This window comes from Sciurus vulgaris, assembly GCF_902686455.1.
Source record: "Sciurus vulgaris genome assembly, chromosome: X".
Taxonomy (NCBI): Eukaryota; Metazoa; Chordata; class Mammalia; order Rodentia; family Sciuridae; genus Sciurus; species Sciurus vulgaris.
The window spans coordinates 73,421,750-73,449,446 of NC_136471.1; the positions used below are offsets into that span (position 1 = coordinate 73,421,750).

Genomic DNA, 27,697 nt, shown 5'->3' on the forward strand with positions numbered 1-27,697 from the left:
GAGGAAATTTTTATTATGCCTTACAGTTTCGGAGATTTTGGTGCATGGTTCCTTGGCTCCATTGCTTTGGGCTGTGGCAAGGCAGAACATCATGGTGGAGCAAAGCTGCTCACCTCATAATGACCAGGAAGCAAAGGTGGTGGCAGTCAGGGTCTCAATATCCCATTCAAGGGCATGCCCTCAATAACCTAACTTCCTTCCACTAGGCCCTACCTCCAAAAGGTTTCAGCACCTCCCAACAGCACAAGTTGGTGACAAAGCCTTTAGCATATGGGTCTTTGGGGGACATTTCCGATCCAAACCATAGCAAATCCCTATTCATGTCATTGGGTTTAATGAGTTTTCAGTTTGGAAAGATTCTCCTCAAGCTGTATTTGAAAACTACAAAATTGTTAGGACTAGAGCATTTATAATGCACCATACCTTTTTCCCATTTCCTGCTCACTTCTTACATAAAACTTAATACTTGTGACTAGATTCTAAATGCAGCAGGATGCAAAGGGCTACCTATATCAGGCTTAAACTCCTCCTGGAAGCACAGTAGAGTAAAATTAAAGATGACTACATTAATTGACATTATTGGGTCAATGTCACCTTCTTGATTAACAGGCAAATCTTCAGATCAGTCTGTGTCCAGACACATCTACAAAATTATTTTTATATTTTCTGAATTAAAAAGACACATTTTCTTGGGCTAATTTTAACTCATTCAAGTTAAGTTGCTTACAGTTGTAAATAAACACAAAATGTAGCTTGCAGAGGCTCTACTTTTTTGTACCTTAACAGAATGAATTTTGTTTGTTTACTGTGATGCTGAGGCTCAAACTCAGAGCCTTGAACATACGAGGGAAGTACTCTGCCTCTCAGCTACATCCCCAGTCCTATAATATTAGAATAATAATTAAGTCTACCCAATGATAAAGAGCCCTTCTGGGATTCTATGGCTCATTGTATATTGTCATTTTAGAAATATGTACTCACTCTATTTTATATCATAACTATTACATCTTATGTCTATTTTGTACTTATAATTTATTCAGATTTCTACCTATGCTATTCTTGACCTTTAAAATGACCATTAGGGATAAAGCAATACTTTTTTTTTTTTTTTTTTTTTTTTTTTTTTTGCGGTGCTGGGGATCAAACCCAGGGCCTCGTGCTTGCAAGGTGAGCACTCTACCGACTGAGCTATCTCCCCACCCCAAAGCAATACATTATTAACCTAACTTCATGTTTATTGGTAGGATGATTAGAGTACATTGGATTAATGGGTTACCCATGGTAAACGAATCAAGTGAGATCACAGGTATGAAAATGCTTTGAAAACAGTAAAAAAGCCACTATACATCCTAAAATTACATTATAATTACTGTTATTGTTTGTGGCTGCTTTTGTCTGTTCTTTATTGGCAATGGGGATGGAACCCAGGGCTTCATGCATACAAAGCAACTGCTTTACCACTGAGGTACACCCCATTCCATTACTGCTATTCTTTTTTTTTTTTTTTTTTTTTTTTTTTTTGAAAGGCATAGACAGGAGTTGATTTAGGAAAGTAGATATGTATTCAAGAGAGATTGGGAGTAATCTCAAGAGAGAAACCTTTGGGATAAAGCAAAGAATACACATTCAAGAGAGAATGTGTGCCATCTCCAGAGGGAGAGACAGCCTCAAAACTCTTTAAAGACATATCATAAGAGCAATTCAAAGAACATTTAATGATTACATTTTGATTACTTTGTCACATAAGAGGAGTCAATTTTGGAGGATAGGAGAATCTTTCCAGAGTTTCCTTCATGTAGGTAATTGCTTGACTCAGTGTTTCTCACACTTTAATGTGCATAGGAGTTCCATGGGGTTCTTGTTATCTTGTTAACAGGCAGCTTCCAGATGGGCTCAAGGTTCTGCATTTCTGACAAGCACCCGGGTAACGTTGGTGCTGTGGGTGTGTGGATCACACTGTGAGTGGGAAGAAGTTATTTTGACTTTGCCTTTTCTACCTAATCACTAATCCTATTATTAAGAGGAAATGCGTGGTTATAAGGAAACTTATTCAGTAAATAGATTCATTACCCCAATTTCACAAATACAGAACTGGCACTGAAATTCTGGTTTGGAAGATGAGCTTGAAAATCATCCAGGTGGGCCACATATAAATGGTTCCTAACAGAGAAGTTCCTTTTTTTCAATATTCATAGAGTAGAAAATTTTGGTTCCTTTCAGTAAATTTAAATGTTAACATATTTACACATTTACTAATAGGAAACTTTCCTTTACTCATTTAATTTTTTTCTGTTATAATTTAACCTCGTGTTTTTTTCAGGTTGTTTGAGAGAGAAATTAACAATATAATCATTTCCAAACATTGTTAGAGCCCCAATGACTTCATTTATAATGTTCTTGGAGTTCAAGTAATTTGATCTATAAAATGAATTTCCCCGTATCCTGGCTAAGTAGATATTTTTATTTTTGTGGTACTGGGTATTGAATCCAGGGGCACTTAACCACTGAGACACATCCCCAGCGCTTTTTATTTTTTTATTTTGAGACTGGGTCTAATTAAGTTGCTTAGTGCCTTGCTAAGTTGCTGAGGCTAGCCTCAAACTTGTATTCTCCTATCTCAGTCTCCCTATTCACTGAGATTACAGGTGTTTGCCCCTGCACCCGAAGTAAACATTTGATACATGTAATAAAGATATAATGCAAGCCCTTGTATAATTGATATACCTTGGATTTCAGCCCCATCCCTTCCATGACTAAAACAAGAATGGCAACATCATCATTTTGTCTGTGACAGTAATGGTATTATTCTTTTTTTCCCCTAAGTTTTAATTTTTCCATATTTTTATTGATGCATTGTAATGATACATAACAGTGGGATTCATTTTAACACACATATAGCAATATAATTTAGTCAGTATCATTCCCCAGTATTTCCCCTTTCCCTTCTGTCCTCCCTCAGTATTTACCAACCACAATTCCAATTCTTTTCTTAGATCACCTCAGGCCAGAGAGATCATTTTTTTCAAGAAAGCAATCATAGCTTTTTTATTTTTATTTTTTGGTACTGGAGATTGAATCCAGGGGCACTTTGCCACTGAGCTACATCCTTAGTCCTTTTTATATTTTTATTTTGAGACAAGGCCTCAGTAAGTTGCTGAGGTTGGCCTTCAACTTGCAATTCTCTTGCCACGGTCTCCCAAGTCACAGGGATTACAGGTGTGCACCACCACACCAGGTGGCAATCCTAGTTTTACTGAATTAATTGATATATTCTTTGGGGAACTCTCCACTAGTTTTCTATGTGCAGATTCAAGTTATGAAGGGCAAAGCTGATATTCCTGCAGTTCATAGTCACAAGTAAGGGCAACTTCATGGGCAAGTAACCAGTGCCCTCACACAGAGCCTCAGACTCAGAAGTTCTCTGTGTTTTGTCAGATTCTCTTCCATCTGTGTCTTGAAAATCTGAATAATTTTGAAACAAGTATCTCCATATTTACATCTTACACTGGGCCCTGCAATCTATGTAGCTTATCCTGAGTACACAGATGATCCGGTTCATCCAGTTTCCTAGAACATGAGTATAAAATTTAGTCTCTGTACCAGTATGATTGCCTCATCCTTGCAAAAACCAAACCAGTTCAAGTAACTATTTACCTTCCTCACACCCTCTTCATGGTATTGGGCCCCTCATGTCACATACTGTAGTTTCAAGAAAACCTAGACTGCCATCAATTGGCATGCTGCCCAGTGATCTTAGTCTTTTTTATGTTAGTTATATTAGATATATTGTGTTATGTTAGATATATCAGTTATGTTAGATATTAGTTTATGCTTTGTTTTCCCTGCCTCAGTAGTAGTGAGAAGCGAACTATACTTCCACCCATTCAAAGTGAATGTGTCCCTATGCCTGTTGAGATTGAATACAACCTCTCTTCTCGCTGATGTGCAGGGAAGAGAGAGAAGAGAGCAACTGTGGGGGTAAGAGGGAAGTGGAGAGGTGGCTGAAGGAACCAGAGAGGTGAAGATTACCCAAGACCAGGAAAGAAACAGAAGTTCGCAGTTTCCTTTAGTGGTTGGCACCCATGACCCACACCATGCCCAGAAAGGTTACAGGACTTCAGGAAAAAAAAAAGGTTGTGCCAAATTTCAGCAAAAATTTAGTGCCAAACATTGCTCAGAAGTAAGAAGGTCCTTAGACTTCAGGGATCCAGTTTGGACAGTGGGCATACAAGTGGCAATAATTTGGTACAAAGACTGGAGAAACTTTTTTTCCTTATATAAGAATACTAGAGGCTAGTAGGTAAGGGTGGAAAACCCAATAATGACAGATATTAAAATTCCCCCGGTCTATAAAATCTTCATACTACAATGATGCAGCTACATCAATGTATCTAGCAGCTCAATTCATGATAGCTAAACTATGGAACCAACCTAGATGCCCTTCAACAGATGAATGAATTAAAAAATTGTGGTATATATGCACAGTGGAATATTATTCAGCCTTAAAGAAGAATGAAATTATGGCATTTGCAGGTAAATGGATGGAGTTGGAGAATATCATGCTAAACGAAATAAGCCAGTCCCCCAAAACCAGAGGCCAGTTGTTTTCTCTGATATGAGGAAGCCAATCCATAATGGGTGGGGGAGTGGGGCAAGGGAAGAAAGGAGGAACTTTGGAAGGGACAGATGGGATGTAGGGGACGGGAGGGGACACGGAAGTGGGAAAGATGATGAAATGAGATTGACATCATTACCCTAGATACATGTATAGTCATGTGAATGATAATGACTACATCATGTACAACTAGAGAAATGGAAAGTTGTGCTTCATTCATGTACAGTGAATCGAAATGCATTCTAATGTCATGTAGAACTAATTAGAACAAATTTTTAAAAAGTGAGGGCTGGGATTGTAGCTCAGTGGTAGAGTGCTTGCCTCGTACCTGTGAGTCACTGGGTTTAATCCTTGGCACCACATAAAAATAAAATAAAAGTATTGGGTCCATCTACACTAAAAAAAAAAAGAAATTTTTTAAGTGAAAAAATCTCCCCCAGTGGGCTGGGGAGATAGCTCAGTTGGTAGAGGGCTCGCCTCACAAGCACAGGGCCCTGGGTTTAATCCCCAGCACCACAAAAATAAAATAAAGGGCTAGGGATACAGCTCAGTTGGTAGAGTGCTTGCCTCACAAGCACAACACCCTGGGTTCAATCCCCAGTACTGAAAAATAAAATAAAATAAAATCTCCCCCACTCTAGCCAGACAGGGCTTCAAAATCAGACTATTTGACTTAAAGGAAACTCAAAAATGTGGTAGTTCTTACGTGTCCCATTGCAATTTTTTTTCTTGCTGCAATGTAATATTTAACCCACAAACCCCTAGCTAATGACACACAATTTGCAAAACAGATGACTTTGGATTTAATCACTAACACATGCAAGTTCCAGCAAAAACAGGCCCACCTCTCTTTATACTGAGAGGCCTGGCTAGGACCCATTGAGGTAGACATCTGTCTACCTCAGTCAATAAAAATTCTGCCCTTCAGGACCTTTTCTTCAACAAGATCCACCACCCCATCCCAGAATTTTAAGGATAAGGTGAAATTTTGAGAAAGAAGACAAAGTCTTCCTGGAGAAAAAAATCAGAAAAAGGCAACCTCATGGGCATGTGACTATAAACTATAGTTTATAAACTTTAACTGTTCATCTATGCTCTCTCTTGTTGTAGGAGTTTGGAGCATTTTTCTTTTAGAAAATTTCTGCCCTAGAACTTTGGCCTAATGCCAGAGCCATGGCCCCTATGCTGAGTGTTGTTTTCAATAAACATTGCCTTCTACATAACAGTGTCTGATGCTTGAAACACAGTCATTGGAGTCTACACACCTGTCTTAAGATGGCTGCCAAAAGCTGCTCTATGAAGCCTGTTTTGCTCCCCTCGGGGGATAATTTCCACAAGCATCATTGCTCTGCTACCTCATCAAGTCTGCTTTCCACGAAGTAAATAGATGTATCCAAACTAGGATTTTCCTAGCTTTTATAATTTGACTTAGAGGAAAAGATGACATTTGGAGCATTATCCCCAATATGACACAAACAACTTTGCTGCTCTTGTTGTTTTTACATTTTTGTTGTTTTTATGTTTTGATTTTTGTTTTATCAGGGTTTTTTCTTTTACTAAACCCTGTACATGGCGTTTCTGTTGTTATAGGCTCTTAGAAGGAGTACAGTTCAATCTATCTTAACAGAAACTGGTTTGGAGAAACTAACTGAGCAATAATCAAGCATATATCAGAGCCTCCTGGTCCACAGAATTTCAGGTGACTGGTATTTCAAGACTTCCACTTGATAATACAAGTGTTCCTTCCAGATATCTAGTCCCCTAATAGTGGGACCTGGTTCCTGAAGCTTCTTCAGGCAGTCCCCTTCACTCTTCCAGTTACTTGATGGACATTATTCAAATGGTCCTGGCCTTATGGTCATGAGCAATCCATGTATGTCCTTCTCCCTGGAGAACAGTCAACCTCTTACCCTACACATGTCTTGGGCAACATTATACAGTTGGATTTGAGGTTACAAGACTTTCAGTCACTCGACCACTATTAGCTGTGCATTGTCCTTCTCCATGGTTCTGTTGCCCAAGGCATTTCTAATTCGAGCCCAAAAGAGTGGCCTCTCATGAACATTGTCTGGCCAAGTAATAAATGTTTGCCTATTCACAAGTTTCCTGAGTCGGTGGTAGCTGGATAACTTATAGTTTGGGATCTCTTCCAAGAAGATCAAGATAATAACATCCTCATGCTCATAGAACATCTTGATACTGGCCAGCTGCACTTCAAGCCGACACCATTCACTGTGGAGGTAGTGGTTACTGACCACACACAAAGTTTTACGGCTGGTATCAATGGCATTCTGAATGTTTTCAAAGATATCCATACCCGGTTCAAAGTCCCGGTGGTGAAGACAGAGCTTAAATTTGGGCTGGCCACCATCTTCTAGGGCTGGAACAAGCTCTTCATATACCCACTGCTCATCAGTGGCAGTGAAAGAGACAAAGGCATCATAGATGAATTCCTTCTCTGTCCTGTGCCATTTAGCCAGGTACCAGGCTCTAAATATGTAGAGTCCATACCATAGAGATGAAATTATCTTGGCACTGAACCAAGAGAAGACCATGGTTGTGAGGACCAGGCTAAAAGAACAAAAGAAGTAGACCTTTCCAAGGTCAAAATTACACATGGTATCATCAAAATCTATCAACAAACTCTGGGTATTTGGCTGCTGACAGGGGTAGCTCCGGAGGTAGGGGATATGGACATCTGCCGTGTTTGTTGACCAGTTTTTGAACCACATATTGTCACAGTTGCACTGCAGTTTGTTCCCATAGACATCAAAGTACATCAAAGACTTCAGATTCTCCAAAAGACTTTGATTAATGACTTTCAGGTTGTTGAATCTTAAAGAGAAGACCTGAAGGCTTTCTAAGCCAGAGAACATGCCAGGAGTCAGAGACTCTAAGTTGTTGTTTTCAAGACGCAGCATTTTCAGTCTTTTGAGTTTTTGGAATAAGGAAGTATTTAAGTAGAGACTTCGGTCTCCAGCTTTTGTTCCTGAGATATCCAACTTTGTAAGATTAACCAAGGGGTCAAATTGGAGGTGATCCAGGAATACCCTGGAATTTTTTCCTAGGAATAGTTCCTGCAAGCCACTCAGCCCTTGGAAGAAGTTGGTTGGAACAACCTGAATCCCCTGTTTTTGTCCTTCAAGGTTGAGTTGTTTCAAAGACTTCAGGTTATTGAATGGAGGAAATGGCAAGGTCCTAGTGGTTTCATATGAAATTTTATTATAACTGAGATTCAAAACTTCTAGATTTTCAAGGCCCAAGAAAAGGTCTGCATGAAAACCTGACAAGCTATTGTATGTCAGGTCAAGATAATATAGGTAAGTGAGGCCAAAAAATGCACTGTTCTCTATAACTTCCAGGCGGTTCCTGGACAGAATCAGAATTTTGAGTTTTTTCAGAAATCGAAAGGGTCTGTGCTTCAGAGTACGAATATTGTTGACTCCAAGATCTAAACTCTCTAAATTTGTAAAGTGAACAAAGGAGGAACTGTCAATCATTACTATCCAGCACCCAGCTAAGTTGAGCTCCTTCAATAAATACAGCCCTTTGAAGGCCATATTATTGAGGTGTGTGATAGGATTTCTAGAGAGAAACAGAGATTGTAGGCTCTTCAGGGGTGAAAATGCAAAATCCGGAAAGCTTTTAAACTTGTTGTGGCTCAGGTATAGAGATGTCAAGTTCTGGAGGGAACTCCAGGTCTTGTTGCTGACAAAGGAAAGCTGGCACTTGTTTAGATGCAGACTTTGGAGGCTGGGCATAGCAACAAACTCACTGTCATTGAGGTGAACCAGATCACTGTTTTGGCTCAGGTCAAGGGACAAAAGCCTGGTGCAATTGGCAAGATGTTTTATGTTCCCTGCATCAATGACATTTTTCTGAAAAACTAATGCTTCTAGTATGGGTAAGTTTCTGAGGAGGTGACACACTGTATTCAAGTTTAAGTGATTACCTCTAAGCTCCAAGTTACTGATGTCCATTTTTCTTAGATTCTGAAGGTATTTGGCTAGAAGCATCTCCAGTTTCACCAGTGTTCCACTCAGATTCAAGTTCCTCAGTTGGGGCAGAGTTTCTAGATCCACATTCTGGATGACTTGGTGTCTATTCTGAGAGACATCCAGAGTGGTCAGATTAGGCAGTGACAAAGCAGAGAAATTTAACTCCATTAGTTTGTTACCCTGAAGACTGAGATGGGTCAGGGACACCAATGACCTTGGGTTATGGTCCAAGGAAATGATACTGTTATTAGTAAGGTCAAGGTATTCCAGGCATGGAAGGTGCTGGACTGCTTCAAGAACATTGGAAAAATTGGTGATAAAGTTTCGAGACAGGCTCAAATGTTTTAATTTGACAAGAGGGACAAAGGCAGTTTTGTGAATATAAGTAATACGATTATGGCTCAGGAGCAAAGTCTCCAAGTTGGACAAGCCCTCAAAGGAGTTGGTCACACTTTCAATCTTATTTTCTACTAAATTCAGAAAGGTCAGGTTTCCAAGTCCCTTAAAGGCACCCTCACCAATCTTCCAAATGAAATTCCATTCCAGGCGCAAGTCCACCAGGTTCGACAAATTAGCAAAGCTATGGGGAGGAAGAACCTGAATTTGGTTTTGTGTAAGATTGAGGTGAGTAGTGTATCTAGGGATGTCACCAATGGCATCTGTCAGGTTGGTGATCTTCTTCCGAATGCAGAACACGTGATGAATGTTTAATTCATACTGTGTGCATTTGCGGAACCCATATGTCTCAACCAAAGACAGTAGACAAAGCCCAATTAAAATGAGCCCAAGCTGTTGAGAAGGGAGAAAGCTCTCTGAGCTCATCCTGTTGGCCCCAGGCCTCAACGTTACCATAGGAAAAAAAAATCCCTTCACATTTGTGCTGCTGGTGTTTGAAGGAATGGTCTTTCCATTTTGACTTTGCTGCAAAAGAGAGAAAGAGAGAAATATTTTAGTTTTTAGTTTATATTTCTTTCTCCTAATAAGTATTTCATAGTTGCTTCAAGGAATCTAAAAAGCTCTGCCCCAAAGTGAACTTCCAAAGCCCATTTCCAAAGCAATCTTTGTGTATCAGCAAAGACTACTGTTTTTCTCCTACAACCAAAATTGTCAGCATGTGGAGGCAAAGGAAGCAATTGCATATCTAATTTAATTAAGGCAATCTAAGAATTTCCTCAACCCTCCTTGCACCCTTGCACAATAAAATATCTCCATTGCTGTTTGGGCTGACACCTGAAATTCTACCACCAGAAATGTATTGTCAATTGGGTAGGGTCTGTGGATCTCAGTCAAGATAGAAAATAAACATCCATGATAGGGACAGAGAAAAAAGACATATAGGTCACTTCTTACCCTAACATGAACAAATATAGGAGTCCTGGATTTAAAGGACTGAGTTACTACAATTTGCCTTTACAGTTCTCAGTCAATTATATCTGCTATTGGTACAGTATATGACATTGACAGTAAACAAAAAATACTACAATATTTAGTTCTGTCAGTCAGTGTGCTGCCCAAGGTTTCTCCAGCCTTGCCTCCAGTTTCAACCTGTTCCCAGTCACTTGTGATGTACTGAAAAGAGCACCAGCTCAGACAGACCTGGGCTCCAATCCTGTGTCGTTTCACAAATTATTTAACTTCTCTGCCCATGTTTCCATATCCGTACAATGAGATGATTACACCTACTCCCTCATAATGTCATGATGATTCAACAAGACTAATTATTGAGCTCCAAAACTCAATAAAAGGTTATTCTTGCTGGTCATGATGACCCACACATTTATCCCAGCAACTCAGGAGGCTGAGGCAGGAGGATCACAAGTTCAAAGCCAGCCTCAGCAACTCAGCAAAGCTCTGTCTCAAAATAAAACAAAAAAACAGAGCTGGGAATGTAGCTCAGAGGTAGAGCTCCTCTGGGTTTGATCCCTAGTCCCACAAAAAAGGTATTCTTTTCTTTTCCCATTAACTCAAGACAGATACCAGCACACCATCTTTGTGTGGATTCTAGCCCTTGCCTCAAGAGCACTAGCAGCCCCAGAGAAAAGAGAGGAAACCATATAGTTGAATTGTTTTTTTTCTTTTGTATGTAATTTTATATACACACAAAGATATGTAATATATTTTCTAACATTGATTGTAATTCTAGAGATCAAAAAAAATATCCATTACAGAAACTGCTCTCTCTATATATATATGTGTGTGTGTGTGTGTGTATGCGTGTGTGTGCATATATATCAATATAAATATGTAATTGTTTATATATAAAATTGATAATGAACCCCTTGTTGAACATATATAGACCAGTTTATATATATATATATATATATATATATATAGAGAGAGAGAGAGAGAGAGAGAGAGAGAGATTGAGAGAGAGAGAGGGAGAGTCTAATAGACAAGTGTATACACAATAGAGATAGAAAGAAAGAGAGAAAGAGTTGTAAACTGGTTCCCCACAAAAAATTGGAATTTCTTGGTACACTCATGATCATGACAGCATTTCTTTGAATAGAATGACAAAATGTGACTTTTAAAAGCTTTTATAAGCAATGTAAACCACTTCCTGAAATATTAACTATCAAGAGTAGTCCATAAGAGAACCAACATTAGTAACTTGGTATTATCCACTTTTATAATTTTTACAATTCTAATAGTATTAAAATGATAACATTGTCTTTTTACTCTTTTTTTAATGTATTTTTTATTTGACACATAAAAATAAAAATGTACATATCCATGTATACATGTATCAAACATTACAGCATCACGTTACAAGTGCTCAGATTCCTGGAAACAAATGTAACAGTACCATGAAGGATTTGATATATGTGTATTGTGTAATATAAATCAGATCAAACAAATTTATCTGCTGAAATGTTTATCCATTCCTATGGTAAAAACTTTCAAGCTCCTTTTCTTACAGCTTTTTAAAATGTACAGTACATTATTATTATCTATAGTCTCCCTACTGTGCAGTGGCACACCTCAACTTCTTACTCCTGTCTATAAGTACCCATTGATGAACCTTCTCCATCCCTCCCCTCTCCTGCTGTTCTCAGCCTTCGGGAACCACCATTCTACTTTCAACCTCTATGAGATCAACCTTTTTTAATTCCTCCTGTGAGCGAGATCATGCTGGACCTGTGCATGGCTTATTTCACTTAAAAATGATAACTGTTTCTATCCATGTTGTTGCAAATAACAGGATTTCATTCCTTTATGACTAAATATTATTCCATCGTATATGTGCACCACATTTTCTTTATCCATTCGCCAGCTGATGGACACTTAACTGGTTTCCTTTTCTTGGCATTGTGAATAATATTGCCGTGAGCATATCTGCAGACATCTCTGTGACATACTGGTTTAATTTCCTTTGGATATGTACACAGTAGTAGAGATGCTGGATCCAGAATATTGGTAGATTAATTTTTAATTTTTTTTTGAGGAACTTCCATATTGTTTTCTAGAACAGGTGGACTATTTTACATTCCCACCAACAGTGTGCAAAGGCTCCCTTTTTTCCTGCATCTTTATCAGTGCTTATTATGTTAGCCTATTTTTAAAAATATTTTTAGTTGTCAGTGGATTTTATTTATTTATTTATTTATTTATTTATTTATTTATATGCGGTGCTGAGAATCAAACCCAGTGCCTCACACATGCTAGGCAAGCACTGTACCTCTGAGCCACAAGCCCAGCCCACCTTAGCCTTTTTGATAGTAGCCAAACTACTTTAAGATTTCCTCTCATTCCAGTCAGAATAGCAATTATCAAGAATATAAGCAATAATAAGTGTTGGCAAGGATATGGGTGTAAAGGCACACTCACACATCGCTGGTGGGATGGCAAACTGGAAATTTGGAAATTATGGAAAGCATATGGAAAATCGTAAGAAAACTTGGAATGAAATCACCATTTGACCCAGCTATCCCACTCCTTGGTTTATACCCAAAGGACTTAAAATCAGCATAGTATAATGACTCAGCCACATCAATGTTTATAGCAGCTCAATTCACAATATCCAAACTGTGGAACCTAGATGCCCTTCAACAGATGAATGAATAAAGAGAATGTGGTATACACAATGGAATATTACTCAGTCTTAAAGAAGAATGAAATTATGGCATTTGCTAGTAAATGGATGGAGTTGGAGAAGATCATGGTAAGTGAAATAAGCCAATCCCCAAAAAACAAAGGCCTAATGTTTTCTCTGATATGTGGATGCTAACTCACAATAAGGTGTGTGGGGGTGCTAGGGATGAATAGTGGTACTTTGGATTAGGCAGAGGGGAGTGAAGGGAGGAAAGGGGTATGTGGGGTAGGAAGAATAGTAGAATGAATTGAACATTGTCTTTTCTTGATATTACTTAAATATATCATTTCCCCCTTCTTCCTTCCCCTTTTCTTTTCAGCCCTCCCTCTCTCTTCTTCAGTGTAACTGGAAAATGTGTTATGAGTTTTCAAACATCTGGACTATCAAACTTTTTTTCAGATGTTCTTCCTCTGCCTTTCCTCCCCCTCCTTTCCCTTCATTTTCCTTCCTTCATTCTTTCCTTAGAGAACCGTACTTTGAGAGAAAACAAAATGGGGAAGAAGGGCTGGGGTCGTGGCTCAGTGGTAGAGTGCTTGTCTAGCATGTGTGAGGCACTGGGTTCGATTCGCAGCACCACATAGAAATAAATAAATAATAAAGGTATTGTGTCCATCTACAACTAAAAAAATCTATAAATAAATAAATAAAAGGAACAATGTTTATTTCAAAAAATGGGGAAGGGGACAAAATAACAGAACAAAAAAGAGAAGGAAACATGATTGTGAGCAGGTGATTCATGAAGGCAAGGGAGAGGTAAACATTTCATCTATGCTGAACCAAGGAAGGATTGGGAATCAGGAAGAGAAGGGAGGGAAAGGGGAAATCATAAGAAATATTGGGAGCAGAGGGAAGGGGAAACATGAAGATAATGCAATTAGAGATAAGACAGTTTAGCCAGTAAGGTTCTGTGACATGATATCTGCATATTTGTGATTTTGAGAATCTTTCCATTTATTTGATAGTCATTTGAATTTTTCTTTCAGTAACCTGCTTACTTATATCATTTCTCAATTCTTCTATTGAGTTTTGGGGGGTATGTTCCTGATGACTTGTGGGCATTTTTGTATATTCTAGATATTAATCCTTTATTGGTTTTAATGATTTAAATATCATCTGTCTCCTATCACTTAAAATTGTTTATGAATCCCTTTGTTGACCAGAACATGTTAATTATAAAATGGCAAAAGCCATTTCTTTTAGGGCTAATTATTCTGCTTTTCAATTCCTGTTTAAAACATTTTACCCGGCCAGATGTAATGGTATACACCCGTAATCCCAGCTACTCAGGAGGCTAAAGCAGGAGGATGGTGAGTTCAAGGCCAGCCTCAAGTAACTTATAGATCCTGCCTTAAAATAAAACAAAATAAAAAGAACTGGAAATGTAATTTAGTGATACAGCACTCCTGGATTCAATCCCCAGCACTACCAAAAAAATGGGGGGGGCCCTGTTAAGAGTACATTAGAGATTGTACATTTAGCTTTACCTTCTCACATCTAAACTGTCTTAATTCCATTTATTATATTATTTAATACAGCTGCATTTTATAATTATTATAATATAATCCAGCTATATTTTCCAATTAGTGAACCAGTTCATTGCAAACTAGAAAAACAATCTGATGCCTTTCCAAAGCTTTGAGGACATCTTTATTCTGTATCAAATTACCATATGCTAGAATGTATTTCCAAACTTTATTTTTAGTTCCTTTGTTTGCTTATCAATTCCTACAAGGTACCAAGGCCATTTTATTACTGTGGTTTAAAAGTATGTTTTAGTATCTAATAGGGCAAATTATTCTCTTTGCTCTTATTTCTATTACCTTTGACTTAGCCCAGCCACCCTCCCTGGATCTTGGCTGGCTGGATTCAGTTGTTCACCTGCATAATAGGCAAAAGATGGGAAAAGGAATTTTTTGCAGGTTGATTAAACCAAAGAAAAGCAGCTAGATTGTGTCTCCCTCTGGTCCAAGAGAAGCAGTTACAATTTATAGGGAAAAAAAAGCCATATGTAGATTTGATTAGCCTGTGCTAGACAAACCTGGGCAGGGACGAATCTCCACTCAGCTTCTTTGGTGTCAAGTCAGGGGGAGGTCAGTCCTTCTGTCTCCACTCAGTATGAGGAAGCTGCTCTCAATTGCAGAGGGACCCCCAATATCATAGGGAGTTATGAAAAAAATCCATTATAAATGTTAGTCTACTAACCCTTTCCCAAAAACCTGCTGGAATTTGGTTTGAGATATGCACTGAATTTGCAAATTAATGTGGGGTGATTGGCAAATCACCCCAAACATGGACATAATATATTTCCATTTAGTCAAAACCACCTTTAAACTTTTAAAGAGTTTTAAAATAGGCTCTGTAAAATTTTGTGCTTTAGGTTCTTTCCTGCAAAGAAAATTTTATCTTATTATTTTGAGGGTTATCTTATTCCCTATCTTACTTTCTAGTTTGGTATAGCAAGGGTACTAGAAATCTTGAATTTTTGTTGTTGTTGATGGTAGATGTAACAAGCTTTCTAAACTCTCTTAATTAGTTTTCAAAATAAAACTATTCATTCTGTTAGGTTTTATCTGATAAAATGATTATATTATTTGCTAGTAATGGAAAGTAGTCTTTCTTTATCAAATTCTTACATTTTCTATGCCTTTCTTTTATATTGATCTTATGATATCCTTAATGCTATCTTAAATGACATGACAACCTTAATGCTGTCTTCAATCATAGTGGTGATAGAGGATAACTTTCTGTCAATGAGATGGCATCTATAAGTTTTATATTAGTTGTTATTTGCTATAGATTTTGATATATGTCAAGTTAGAAAAATTACTTCCTACTCCTAATTCTTTGGGGAGAGTCCCTATTGAACCCAGGGACTTTACCATAGAGTTACATCCCCAGTTCTTTTTATATTTTATTATGAGACAAGGCCTTGATAAATTGCTGAGGCTGGACTTGAACTTGAGATCCTCCTGCCTCAGCCTCCCAAATCATTTGAGATTACAGGCCTGTACCACCACACCTGACCTTACTCCTAATTTTTAAAGGAAGAAAGTAGTTGAGTTTGGCTACAACAAAAAGAAAAGCATTGGAATAGAGCCATCAACCAAGGGAGTATGTATAGGGGCAATAAACTTAGGAGATTAAATTTTGCACAAATGATAGACTGGCTTAAATATGGAAGGAACCATAAAAATATGCATTTTCATGGAAGTACATATTGATTCATTGCAAACCCTGCAAGGTAAATAGTCTTAACCCCATTTTATATATGAAGAACTAGAAACTCAGAGGACAGGGCTTGCGCAAATATTGCATAGCTAATACGTGGAAGATAAGTGATTCAAGGCAAGGTTTATATCATTTGAGAATCTCATGCTCTTTGAGGAGACACCAGAACAAATGTAGTGATGATGTACTCTATCTTAATTATTGCTCTGAATAATGCTCATTTCATTTTAAAATGCTGGAATATTTCAGAAAAGGTGGAGTCTTAAGTTTATACCTACACTTTATATTCATCTCTATAATGCATTAAATGAAAAAGCAATGCTCTAATGATAGTTTCAATTTCGATTTTAAGGCAGCCCACTGATGATATGACTGAGACGAATAGATTGATTCAATGCTAGGTATGCAATGCTTCAAGGCTTTTTGGCCTACAAGATCAAAAGGCAACAAGAAGTGGAAAAAAGGAGAAGAGAGCCATTATACAAATAAATACCAAAAATAAGAAGAAGAAAAAGAAGAGGAGGAAGAGGGAGGCGTGGGGAAAAGGAGAGGAGAAGGAGAGAAAGAAGTAATAGTAGAAATAAATGTCTTGCTTAAGAATTGGGTGGCTGGAGAAAACTGAGTAGAACAAGATGACGCAGCCAAATTAGTGTGTTCTCGAAGATGGCAAAAGACATAATTGTGAGCCCTAAAATGTGTCCCTCTTTGCAACAGGAAATTTCAAATAAAAGAAAATAATAATCAGATTGTCCTACGTGTATACATCCAAAGTCATCTACACATCCAAATTTCCTACCCTGACAAGGGCCACAAAGGGGCAAAACTTGTTAGTAAATTTTCCATGGGGGCAGGACTGGTGGAGGAGGTTTCTTTTACCTGAAGCTGCTGGTGATACTGTAATTGGTTGCAACATCAGAGTAGGAAGCTGAGACCTGCAAGCCAGAGAAGAGTTTTAAAGGTAGCCAAAATGAAGGGCTTCTAAAATCAGATGTCAATATGTCATGGGGATGACATCAGAGAACAGTCAAGAGTAAACGGGGATGCACTGATCATGCTGACATAGGTATTTCAGTCTGCATGGCAAAAGTTCTACATCTTACTACAAAATAATAAACTAACTGGTTTATAAAAAAAAAAATAAAAGAGTAAACAGGAAGCAATCTTGTGGGTTTTTTTTTGCTGCTTGCTTTTACAGACCCATCACAGTTGCTTGACAAAAGGAAACTTTGAAAGGACCAGGAAAGGGCAAAAAGTCAATCCCTTCCTGTTATGGTATTAAAAATAAAGCAAGGATTGTGAAGAAATAGTTTTCTATAGCAGAGTTGGAGCCTGTATTCTTCTGGATACATTTTTATACTGTTGTTGTTTTGCTCTACCTACTTAGTTTATATGCACTTCAGAAAAATTTTACCTAGAGTGACCATATTTTCTGAAGGGAAAATCAACACACCCTAGTACATATTTGTCTTATGTAGGTTTAAAATATTTTAAATGGAACTAGCTTTAAATATTTAGGATGTACTTTTTACAGTATTATAAAATTTAATCTAAAAGCATGACATTTAACATGTGATTAAATATGATATTATTTGTGGACATTTTAATTAAAAAGTTGGCATCAGCTTTCAGTTTAGAATGTAATCCTTCATTTTTAAAAACCCTTTATAAGAAAATAAGATTGGATCTATATTGCTTCAATCTATAATATTCTCCCCTATGTTACATGACATGAATGGCCTGAATAGCAGATCCTTTACTGAAAAAAAAAGGATTTAAAATATTTGCATCTTAAATATCCCTCAATGGCTCATGTGTTAAAGGCTTACTCTCACTGGGCATGGTAGCACACATCAGCAACTTGAGAGGCTGAAAAAGGAAGGTCAAAATCTTGAGGCTAGCCTTGGCAACTTAGCAAGATCTTGTCTCAAAAAATAAAAAGGACTGAGGAAATAGTTCAGTGGTAAAGTGTTCCTGCATACAATCCCCAGTTTAAAAAAAAAAAAGGTTTAGTCCCCATGTTGGGACTATTAGGAGATGGTACAACCTTCGAAGATGGAGCCTAGTTTGAGGTCTTTGAGTCTCTGGGGATGTGCCCCTGAAGGGGATAATGGAAACCCAGTTCCTTCCTCTTTCTCTTTTTTTTGCTCCCAGACATGAGGTGAGCAACTTTGCTCCATGACACATTCTGTGCCATGATGTGCTGCCTAACTACAGGCTCAAAAGCAATGGAACAACTGACTATGCGCTGAAACCTCCAATACTGTGAGCCCAAATGAAACTTTCCTTTTTATAAGTTGATTATCTCAGGTATTTGTTAGAGTAATGGAATGTTAACTTACACAGATGCCTTGATACCTTGCCTGGTTTCCCTCAATGGTGACATGTTACAAAACTGTGGAATAATATCACAACCAGGAAATTGGTATTGATATAATCCACCGACCTTTTTCAGTAAAAGAAAATGAAGGAATAAGTCTACCTTAACGATATCATTGCCACATGACATCCCTATGTTTAATACTGATTATAATCATATTCTCAGGCAATTAACATTGGCCAAAAGATTTAGAGAACTTGTTAAAAAAGGGAAGACTTCAAAAATTTTTTAAATTAACAAGACAGTATAAACTGGGTGTGGTGGCACACTCTTGTACTGTCAGTGACTTCAGAGGCTGAGGCAGCAGGGTAACAAGCTGGAGGCCATCTTGGGCAACTTAGAACATCCCTGCCTCAAAATTAAAATAAATAAATAGACCTAGTGGAAGATGATTAGATCATGGGGACACCACTCTCATAAGAGATTAATGTCCATCTCGAGAGAGTGGATTAGGTCTTGTGGTAACTGCATTAGTTCTCGTGAGAGCAAGTTGTTAAGTGAGGCCACCCCACATACTTGGTTCCTTGTTCATGTGGCTAGTTCCCATTTCACTTCTCCACCCATGTGATGCAATCAGAGAGCCCTTATAATAAATCAGGACCACGCTGTTTGGATTTTGCAGTCACCAGAATTATAAGCCAAATAAACCTCATTTTTCGTATCTTACCTAGTCTCAACTATTTTGTTGTAGCAACAGAAAATGGAGCCAGACAACTTGCAAAAGTAATGTTTAATAATTATGAAAAGTAGAATTAGGAATCAGCCTCATATAGTTTTAGACAGAAAGTAATTTATTATTATTGTTTATACCTCTCCACCTTTACAGATAATTTGACCAAGTGAAAAAAATGTGGGCTTTAGAATCAGATTTGAACCCTTGCTCTCTGTAACACTGCACAAATCACTTAACCCCTCAGAACCTTACTTTTGGGAAATTTACAACTTTGTGAATGAGTGTTAATAATCCACACCTTACAAGGTTAAAGTATTAAATGGGATAACATTGCTGAAATTATCTAGCACAGGACTTGGCATGTGGCAGGTTCTCAGTAAATGTCAATTCTTGTTAAGCAGGAATCAAGGCTTTTATAATATCTTAAATACAATAAGACCATAGAAGACAAGCCTAAGTCTTAAGTTTGTTCTGAAATGACAAAACATTGTGTTTGTTGAAATACTGTCAGTTTTTCATGATCCGTGTAACCTAATTATAATTTCTAAGTCATACAAAAGTAACAAGAATATTATTTACCAGAATTCAGGGAGAGGGTTCTCCCTGGAGGAGAAAATTAGCCAGAATGAAAGAACAGATCCAGGAGGGGTTACATGTATCCCAGAAGCCTGATGGCAAAGAGCACAAGTTTTTAGGTTTGTGGAGGAAGAAGAAGCAGAGAGAACAGTCTGGAGTGATGAGTAAAGGGTGCAAGAATGAGGTAAGAAGAAACAGACTGGAATCTGGTTGTGGAGACATTTCAGAAGATGAATAAAAGAAGAGGAATTTTACCAAGCTTTACTGTGTTGTTTTTTGTTGTTGTTGTTGGGGTATTTTTGTTTGGTTGCCGTGCTGGATAACAAACCCATGACTTCACATGTGCTAGACAGGCATTCTAACTCTGAGCTACATTCCCAGCCCAACTTTTACTGTTCGGCATACAGTATAGACACCTGCACTGCGCCTTTAGCAAATTTATAGGTGAGGAATGTAATTCCGTGGGAGAGCACATGACTAGTATGCACAAGGCTCTGCATCACACAAAGCAAGCAAGGAAGCAAGAAAGAAAATCTAAAAAAGAAATCTACTGAAAAGAGTCTCTTTTATGAAAGGTTATCAATGTTGAATTCGTGCTTTGACTCTGCTAACATCAGCCCACAAGCTGATGGGCAGCTTTTAACAGCTGTAGGGCAGGTCCAAAATGACTATAGTTAGACTCCCTTGCTGAGGTTTCCAGTGGTCTATGCTTTCAGTGTATAGTCAGGGTCCTAAGCACTCTGATTCAGCATGTGTACTCAGGGCTGTAAACATTTGCTTGTGAGCATGGTTCCACTGATATAAACTTTTGGGGGTGTACCTTCTTTGTCTAGCCTGCATATAAAAAAATCCCTATGGAAAAGACTCAGAGTGGCTAAATGAAACTGGCTGGAGGTAAATGTAACTGGTTGGGGGCTGAAACAGGAGCTGAGTGTTGGCTAAGGGCTACTGCTGCGTCTGAATAAAACATGTCTACTATCCCAACTGTGTCTTTCATCTTCTTTCACCTGCCAGGATCCTGAATCTGTTTCCTGGGTCTGAGTCCCTACCTGACAACATTCTACATAGCTTAATACAAGTTGTTTCCCATTGCATCTCTTAGTAGAAGGAATTGCTCATTTCTTGGATTCTAAGAAACTTGAAACCTATGCATTCTCTAGACCCATCTGAAAAATCCCAGGGGAGCACCTGATATTTTCAAACCACCTCTTTCCTGGAAAGTAATTAAAAGGGATGGGAAATTCTTGACCTGAAGTAGGCTCATCTTTTTAAAAAATATTTTAGTTGTAGATGGACACAATACCTTTATTTTATTTATTTTTTATGTGGTGCTTAGGATCAAACCCAGTGCCTCACACTTGCTAGGCAAGCACTACACAACTGAGCTACAACCCCTGCTTCTTTGAGGTCAGCATAACCTGGCTTCAATTTTCAGTTCTGTCATTCGCCAGATAAGATCAAATTATATACATGTTTCAGCCTCAGTTTCCTAATCTGTGACCTGGAATTCAATTAATGACCCAATTGTCAACAGAGTTACTCAGGCCATAACCTTGCTGCTGAGCACTGAGCCACCAGGCTCCTGGGCAGCACGCAGCCTCCTAGTATGTTACAACAGGAGTTTCTTGTACTCCTGGAGAACTGAACAGAGGGACCACAGAGCCAAGTGAAGTACAGCAGAGGAAGAACTGTTTTGTGATGCTGAGGGAGCTGCAGAGATCCTGTTGACTGTACTGGCAGGCCAGAGACATGTCCAAATTCTTTTCAGCAAAACCCAAGAAAGGAGCTGAAGGATACTGTAGTTCACTGAGGCATAGTTTTACTTGTGCAATAGGACCTGATGCTGACTGGGATTGGAAGACAAAGGGTGGGTTAGGGGTTGGGGAGCAGTACAAGTCATCAAAACCAGAAAGGCTCGGCCTTAAAGAGCAAGGTCGTGCAATAGATTAATCCAAGAAACAGCAGTTTACTTAGTTCCCAAATCACTTGGAAGCTCTCAGAGCAGATGGGGCTTTTATCACCCTGATCTTTCCAATCTTAGAAACTACATTAGCTGTTTTTGAGGTGTGAGAGTGAAGAGTGAAAGTAGAACACAGGCAGAACATGGAACAGGCTGCTACTCCCCTTGACTTCTGCAAATGAGGTTGGAAAACTCAGTTTGAGAAAAATGAACCCTGCAATTTCACTAAGAGGTGCCTAGATGGTTACCCATTTGTTCCTTTCCTAACAGACATCAAGATTCCTAGCCCTGTAGATTAATATATTCTGGAATCATTCACTGATCCTAGCCCTAGATATCACCCACAGACCTTTATTGCTAATCTAGCTTTTAAAAGTAGTTAAAGAACCAGGTATGGTGGCACATGCCTGTAATCCCAGCAACTCAGCAGGGTAAGGCAGGAGGATCACAAGTTCAAGGCCAGCCTCAGAATTTAGCAAGGCCCTAAGGGGCTGGGGATGTAGTTCAGTGGTAAAGTGACCCTGGGTTTAATCCCTAGTACCAAAAATAAAATTGTCGAGAATCCCAGACTAGGGAGGAACTTCTAAAGGCCATCAAGATCTTGAAGCAGTCTTGTGCCTAATATAAGACAGAGGATTTCTCAGTCTATGTGTTAAGATCTTCAGGGAAGGAGATTCCAGGACACTCCTGGTAGTTTATATAAGTGTTTGTTTTTGTTTTTGTTTTTTTTGGTGGTGTCACCTGATCCTGATTTTCTTGTCTTTACTTAGTCATTTAAAGGTACCACCTTTTATTTGACTTTTTTAGAATTAGAAACTGTAGCACACATTACCTAGGATCAACATAAAAATGACATGTGCCTATAAAAATAATGCTGTAAATGCAACTGAGGTTCATAAGATATACTGGGGACAACAGGAAGAACTCCTTAGGTTTGTTCTGAACAAAAAGAAGGAAGATAGAAATTGACAGTCAAAAATTGTTTTTAAAAATACAAAGTTCGTAAGCTTATAAGAGATGAATTCAGAACCAAATATAGATTATTTTGTTAATAAATTATAATAAAGATTGTGTGAAAGATAAGAAAAAAAAGGAAGGTGACATAAGAAGGATAACCATACGTAATTTATCAACCAAATAAGAATACTTTTGAGAGTGAAAGGGGCACCAAAATAACAGGCACTAAGAGAGCTTCGCCAGGCTGCAAAATCTTGGACAACCTGACAATAAGCTAAAAAATAAAGAGAAACCCAGACTACTCGACTGTATTTTATTTACAGTTTCTAAATTAAAACAACAAGAGCAATGTTTTCAAGTTGAAGAGGATAGAACAAATACAGAGAAGAAGGAGCTGAATGACAAGATATTTGAGGTATTGGTAAGTGAATATATAGCTGTTTTAAAGTCATGCATTCATTTGCTAATTCCATACACATTTGTTGAGCACCTACTTTGTTTCAGTTACTTTTCTAAGTGATGTTCACATCAACAAGGTGTATAGGGATGGTCCCTGCCCTTGATCAATTATTCGTAGAGAGATGGATTCATATCCATAAATAAATTATGTGACATAAGAATAAATATCTAATATATAAATAAGAAAAATGGTGTAGGAATTGAAGTCTCCAAGCCCAAATCAATAACATTCAAAGAAAGTAGGCTTCTTAGATATAATTTTGAAAAAACTTACTGCTGGCAACCTTTAAGTAATTATAAGGAACCAAAAGAACCAAAGTTTTAAAAAACATTTACTTATTTGAATTTTGCAATTTTCTTTTTGTATCTTTTTTTTTTCAGTGCTGGGGATGGAACCCAGGACCTTGTGTATACTAGGCAAGCACTCTACCACTAAGCTACATCCCAGCCCCAGCACCTAGGAATCCTGTGTTCCATACAAGAATCTGCATTTAAAAAAAATACCAGGGGTGGGAGGGATGGGGGGAAGGGAAAAAATAACAGAATGAATCAAACAACATTGCTCTATGTAAATTTATGATTACACAAATGGTATGCCTTTACGCCATGTACAAACAGAGAAACAACATGTATCCCATTTGTTTACAATAAAAAATAAAAATAAAAAAAAAATAAAAATAAAAAAAAAAATAAAAAAAAATACCTCTGTGTACAGTTAGGATGATGAACTGCAGCTCTAATCCAGTAGTTCTTGCTGCAGAGGAGATATGTCTATGGAGCCAAAGTAGCTGAGGGGGTCCATAGCCACCAGTTCTTGCAATTATGCAGGAAATATTTCAAAAGAGTTGCACGGAGTATAGAAGCCTATTAGGATAGTGAGAAAGGAGGATGACATACAATATAGGCACTTCATGGACTACCTCCAGGGAGAATGGTGTGGCTCATACAGAAACTATTTTTTGTTTGTTTGTTTTGTAATACTGGGAGTTGATCTCAGGGGCATTCTACCACTGAGCTACATCCCAGCCCCCTCCCTTTAATCCTTTTCGTTTTGAGACAGGGTCTCACTACTTTGCTGAGGCTGGCCTTGAACTTGCAATCTTCCTGCCTCCACCATACATCCTCAGTCCCTTCCCTTTTCAGGAATACCTTTGAAGGATACTGGTAAAAGCCATGGGATAATAGAACTTGGAAAAGAAACTCGGGAATTCCCCTCAGGTATAACCCTTGTAAATGTGACCAGAGTAGGCTTCTGTTCTCAGAGTTCAGCTTATCTGCTGTGGGGAAACTTATTTTGATTTGGCTGCTGAAAGATCTGTGCACTCTGTATTAGGCCCTAGTGAAACTGTGAGGTCAAACACTGCTGTTCACTGTTGGGCCAATCCTGCCCCTCAGAGAATAGGGCAAAGGGTATGTATGTGGGGGTGTCTGCTTAGCTGTGGTGACCTTGAGGGGTTTGTGAGCTGATTGTTTTCTGCAGACACATGGGTAGAGACTGACTTGATAACTGAGGTTTGGGGCTAATTCCAATTTCCTTAGCAGTGTTTTGGTGCAAGGACAAAGAGGAGGAGGTCATCAAATCCTTAGAACTCAAGGCTGAACTCAGATAGGTGATGCCAATTGTTCACAGAATATGGTCCCTGGGACCAGTACTATCAACAGCACCTTGGAACTTGATGAATTCTTGGGCCCCTCTCCAGATCAAGTGAATCTAAAATTCTGGGGATGGGACCCAGCAAGTCATGGTGTAATAAGCCTTCAGGTGATCCTGAGTCATGTTAACGTTTGAGAACTTTTACGTAGCTAGTCCACCATGAGCAAGTGGGTGGAAGAAGGAAAATGAAGAGTGGTAACTTACAGGAAGAACCTCAGACATATATATCAAAGAGAGTCCATACAGGACAGGGAACCATAGGGAACCTTATCAAAACAGACAAAAATCTGGAAAATGGTAACTAGTACGCCACACTTTTCCCCACCATAGTTAATTAAAACTCCTTAAGAAAACTATTTTTTCGAGATCATCACACCCCACCTCGTTGACCAGGTCAAGACCCTCACCTTGTGACTAGGTCCTCACTGACTCTCACACAAGAAATTTGCCTAGGGGAAAATAAAGGGTAAAACAATAAAACAACACAAACAAAAACACTTCAAGAGGGAATGTGAAACTTAAGCAAGAACAAAGGAACCCCAAACCCCAAACCCTTAAAGACCGCATACTCTGATGGGAACAGTGACAGACACCTCTGTGAAAAGGTACTCCATCTCAGAAACCTGCTATGAATTCAACTCTGACTCACTTATTATTTTATAAATTATTCTAGGCTTTGTCTGTGGAATTGATAGGACTGGATGCTTCCATTTCTACCCTTTGAAGTTTCTTTTTGTTTTGTTCCGCTTTGAGAGAAAATCTCACTAAATTGTCCAGGCTAGGGTCAATAATCCTCCTGCTTCAGCCTTTCAAGTAGTTGGGCCATCAGGTAGGTGCCATAGCACTCAGCTGGAAGTCTCATGACAGTGCTATAATTTGAACATTAGGGTGGGGATGGAGAAGATGAGAAAAGGAAATAAGCCAAAGTCTGTACTCTAGTCTGAGGGGCCAACAGGACTTGCTGCCTCAGAATTGCTTAGAACTTCACAATTTATAGTCCTGTCATATCTCTCCATAGAGGTTTACAGAAGAGAAGAGGAGGCCCAGAGAATTAGCATGACTTTATACTAAGCTAGTAATTGATATGTATGATTGAGATTTAAATCCAGGCCTTATACCAGGTATAGTGGTGCTCGCCTATAATCCCAGCAACTCAGAAGATTGAGGCAGGAGGATCACAAATTTGAGGCCAGCCTCAGCAATTTAGTGAGACCCTGTCTCAAAATTTAAAAATAAAAATCAAGAAGGGCTGGGGATATGGCTCAGTGGTAAAGCGCCCCTGGGTTCAATCCCTGGTAAACCCCCCCAAAATTTGAGACCTTATGATCTCAAATCTAGTGCTCTAAGCACCTCAGCAGAGCTGATGCAAACACAGTTCTAGATGCCTGCTCCCCAAAGGCACCCCTTGGACTCTGTAATGTGGGTCAGAGTTCTGTCTAGAATTCTACCCCTTCCCTTCCTTCTAACTGCTTCTTCCTGGAACATAAAAGGTATGGTGAAACTCTACCAAAAACCACTGCAGTGGTCAAAATGAAAATTAACTCTAAATTTGGATATGCTCTTTTAGAGAGTTTATTAGACTGAGCATAGAGGTGCCTTTTTTTTTTTTTTTAAAGCAGGGATTGAACCCACGGGGGGTTAACCACTGAGCCACATCCCCAGGCTTTTTTTTTTTTCTTTTTTTTAGTTTTTAGTTTGAGACAGGGTCTTGCTAAGTTGCTTAGGGCCTCATTAAGTTGCAGAGGCTGGCCTCAAATTTACAAACCTCCTGCCTCAGCCTCCCAAGATGCTGGGATTATAGGCATACACTACCATGCCTGGCTATGGAGGTGCATTTTTAAAGCACTATAATAATTTGCATAGCAGATTCTACTCAGTAGCTACTGAAGTACCTATCTTAGGATATATGTGGGGATTCCAAATTCTTAAGTGCTGCTTAGGCTATTGGGTTTAGGCGAAAAGGTAAAAGCAACAGGGGGCAGGGGCTTGTTGTTGTAAAAACAAGTGCTAGTTCACCACCATGTAATGCCACTGTCTATGGTAGAAGTTCTAAAGTGAGTTACTTTGAGGAAATAAGTTTTTTCATGATCCTTCAGTTTTCAGCAATGCTATCTATCTCTTGGTACTATTCTGGGAAAACAAAAACTTCTTCTCAATTCCCCTTATATTGCTGGAAGGCAATCAAAAGTCAAGGAAAACAACATACCTGTGAGAAGCTCTTTGTACACATCCCTGTTGTTCATCATCCTGTAGTCAGATTTTTTTCTAAAATAGATAGCTTCTCTATTAGGAATCTTCAAAACCTCAAGATGATTGCTCTAAGCTCTTAGGACATGTGACGAAAATCCAAAGGCATTTCCTTCCTCTTCAGACCTCATGGGTTTTTTATGGGTACTGGGGGAGGTTGTTCTGAAATGCTGAAATATTGCTTAGTGTTTGTTACAAAAGCAAATCAGAATTTCTGCTTATCATAAATTCCTCCAGATTTCTTGCTCCCCAGGAGCTCTTGGGGTTGCTCAGTTGGCTCAAGCCCTGTGTTTGGAGCAATTCCACCCAGAAAACCTGGAATTGCATATGTGGATTGGTAGAGAGAAGTCTTTCTCCTCTTTCCTTCCTGGAACTTGTGTGCTTCCTTTTCATCAAGATAGAAGAAATAAAATTAAAAAAAAAAAAAGAAAAAAGTAGACATAAAGGAAGGACAAGGAAATATAATTTTAAAGTTCCACATGCTTTTTCCAGTCTGTTACTCCTAAATTTCTGGGAAATCTGTAAATCTTAAAGTTTACATAACTTCACCTATTTATGAAAATTATCTTGTACACTATTAATTAGCTTAAGCAATAAATAATTGAGCAAAGTGTGATGGGTTGACATTTGACTCCATGGAAATGTTATAGGTCAGGCTACATGGGCAATGACTAAACAGACTCCATTTTACCATGTCATATAGGAAACGCTTCTCCCATGGGAACACCCCGCCTCTGTACCCATCAACAGTTGGCTTAGCATGACATGTTTGGCAATACAAAATGATGAAATGGCAATTCTTGTATAATGAAAATTGTTCTCTTTTTGATTCCTAGGTCCCTAAACAATGTACCATGTTA

General features: G+C 38.5%; 1 protein-coding gene across 2 annotated transcripts; it reads right to left on the minus strand.

Annotated features, from left to right (window-relative positions):
- Positions 1-1,505: 1,505 nt before the first annotated feature.
- Positions 1,506-26,921, minus strand: LOC306651335 (toll-like receptor 13). 2 transcript variants are annotated; one of them, XM_079123915.1, is made up of 3 exons: positions 26,797-26,921; positions 16,811-16,866; positions 1,506-9,534 (listed from the first exon to the last, which is right to left on the minus strand). In XM_079123915.1, exon 3 carries the CDS (start codon positions 9,463-9,465, stop codon positions 6,583-6,585), a length of 2,883 nt encoding a protein of 960 aa, XP_078980041.1. In that variant the 5' UTR covers positions 9,466-9,534; positions 16,811-16,866; positions 26,797-26,921; the 3' UTR covers positions 1,506-6,582. The 2 variants fall into 2 exon arrangements, with proteins under 2 accessions (XP_078980041.1, XP_078980040.1); XM_079123914.1 differs by lacking the exon at positions 16,811-16,866 and having other exon boundaries at positions 26,797-26,910.
- Between the last annotated feature and the right edge of the window lie 776 nt (positions 26,922-27,697).

Bases quoted from the DNA above. Each gene is read 5' to 3' on its own strand.
- LOC306651335 (XM_079123914.1), bottom strand. From the start codon at position 26,820: ATGTGTACAAAGAGCTTCTCACAG. The intron at 9,535-26,796 runs GTATGTTGTTTT...TCTCTTTTGCAG, and splicing joins GTACAAAGAGCTTCTCACAG to CAAAGTCAAAATGGAAAGAC.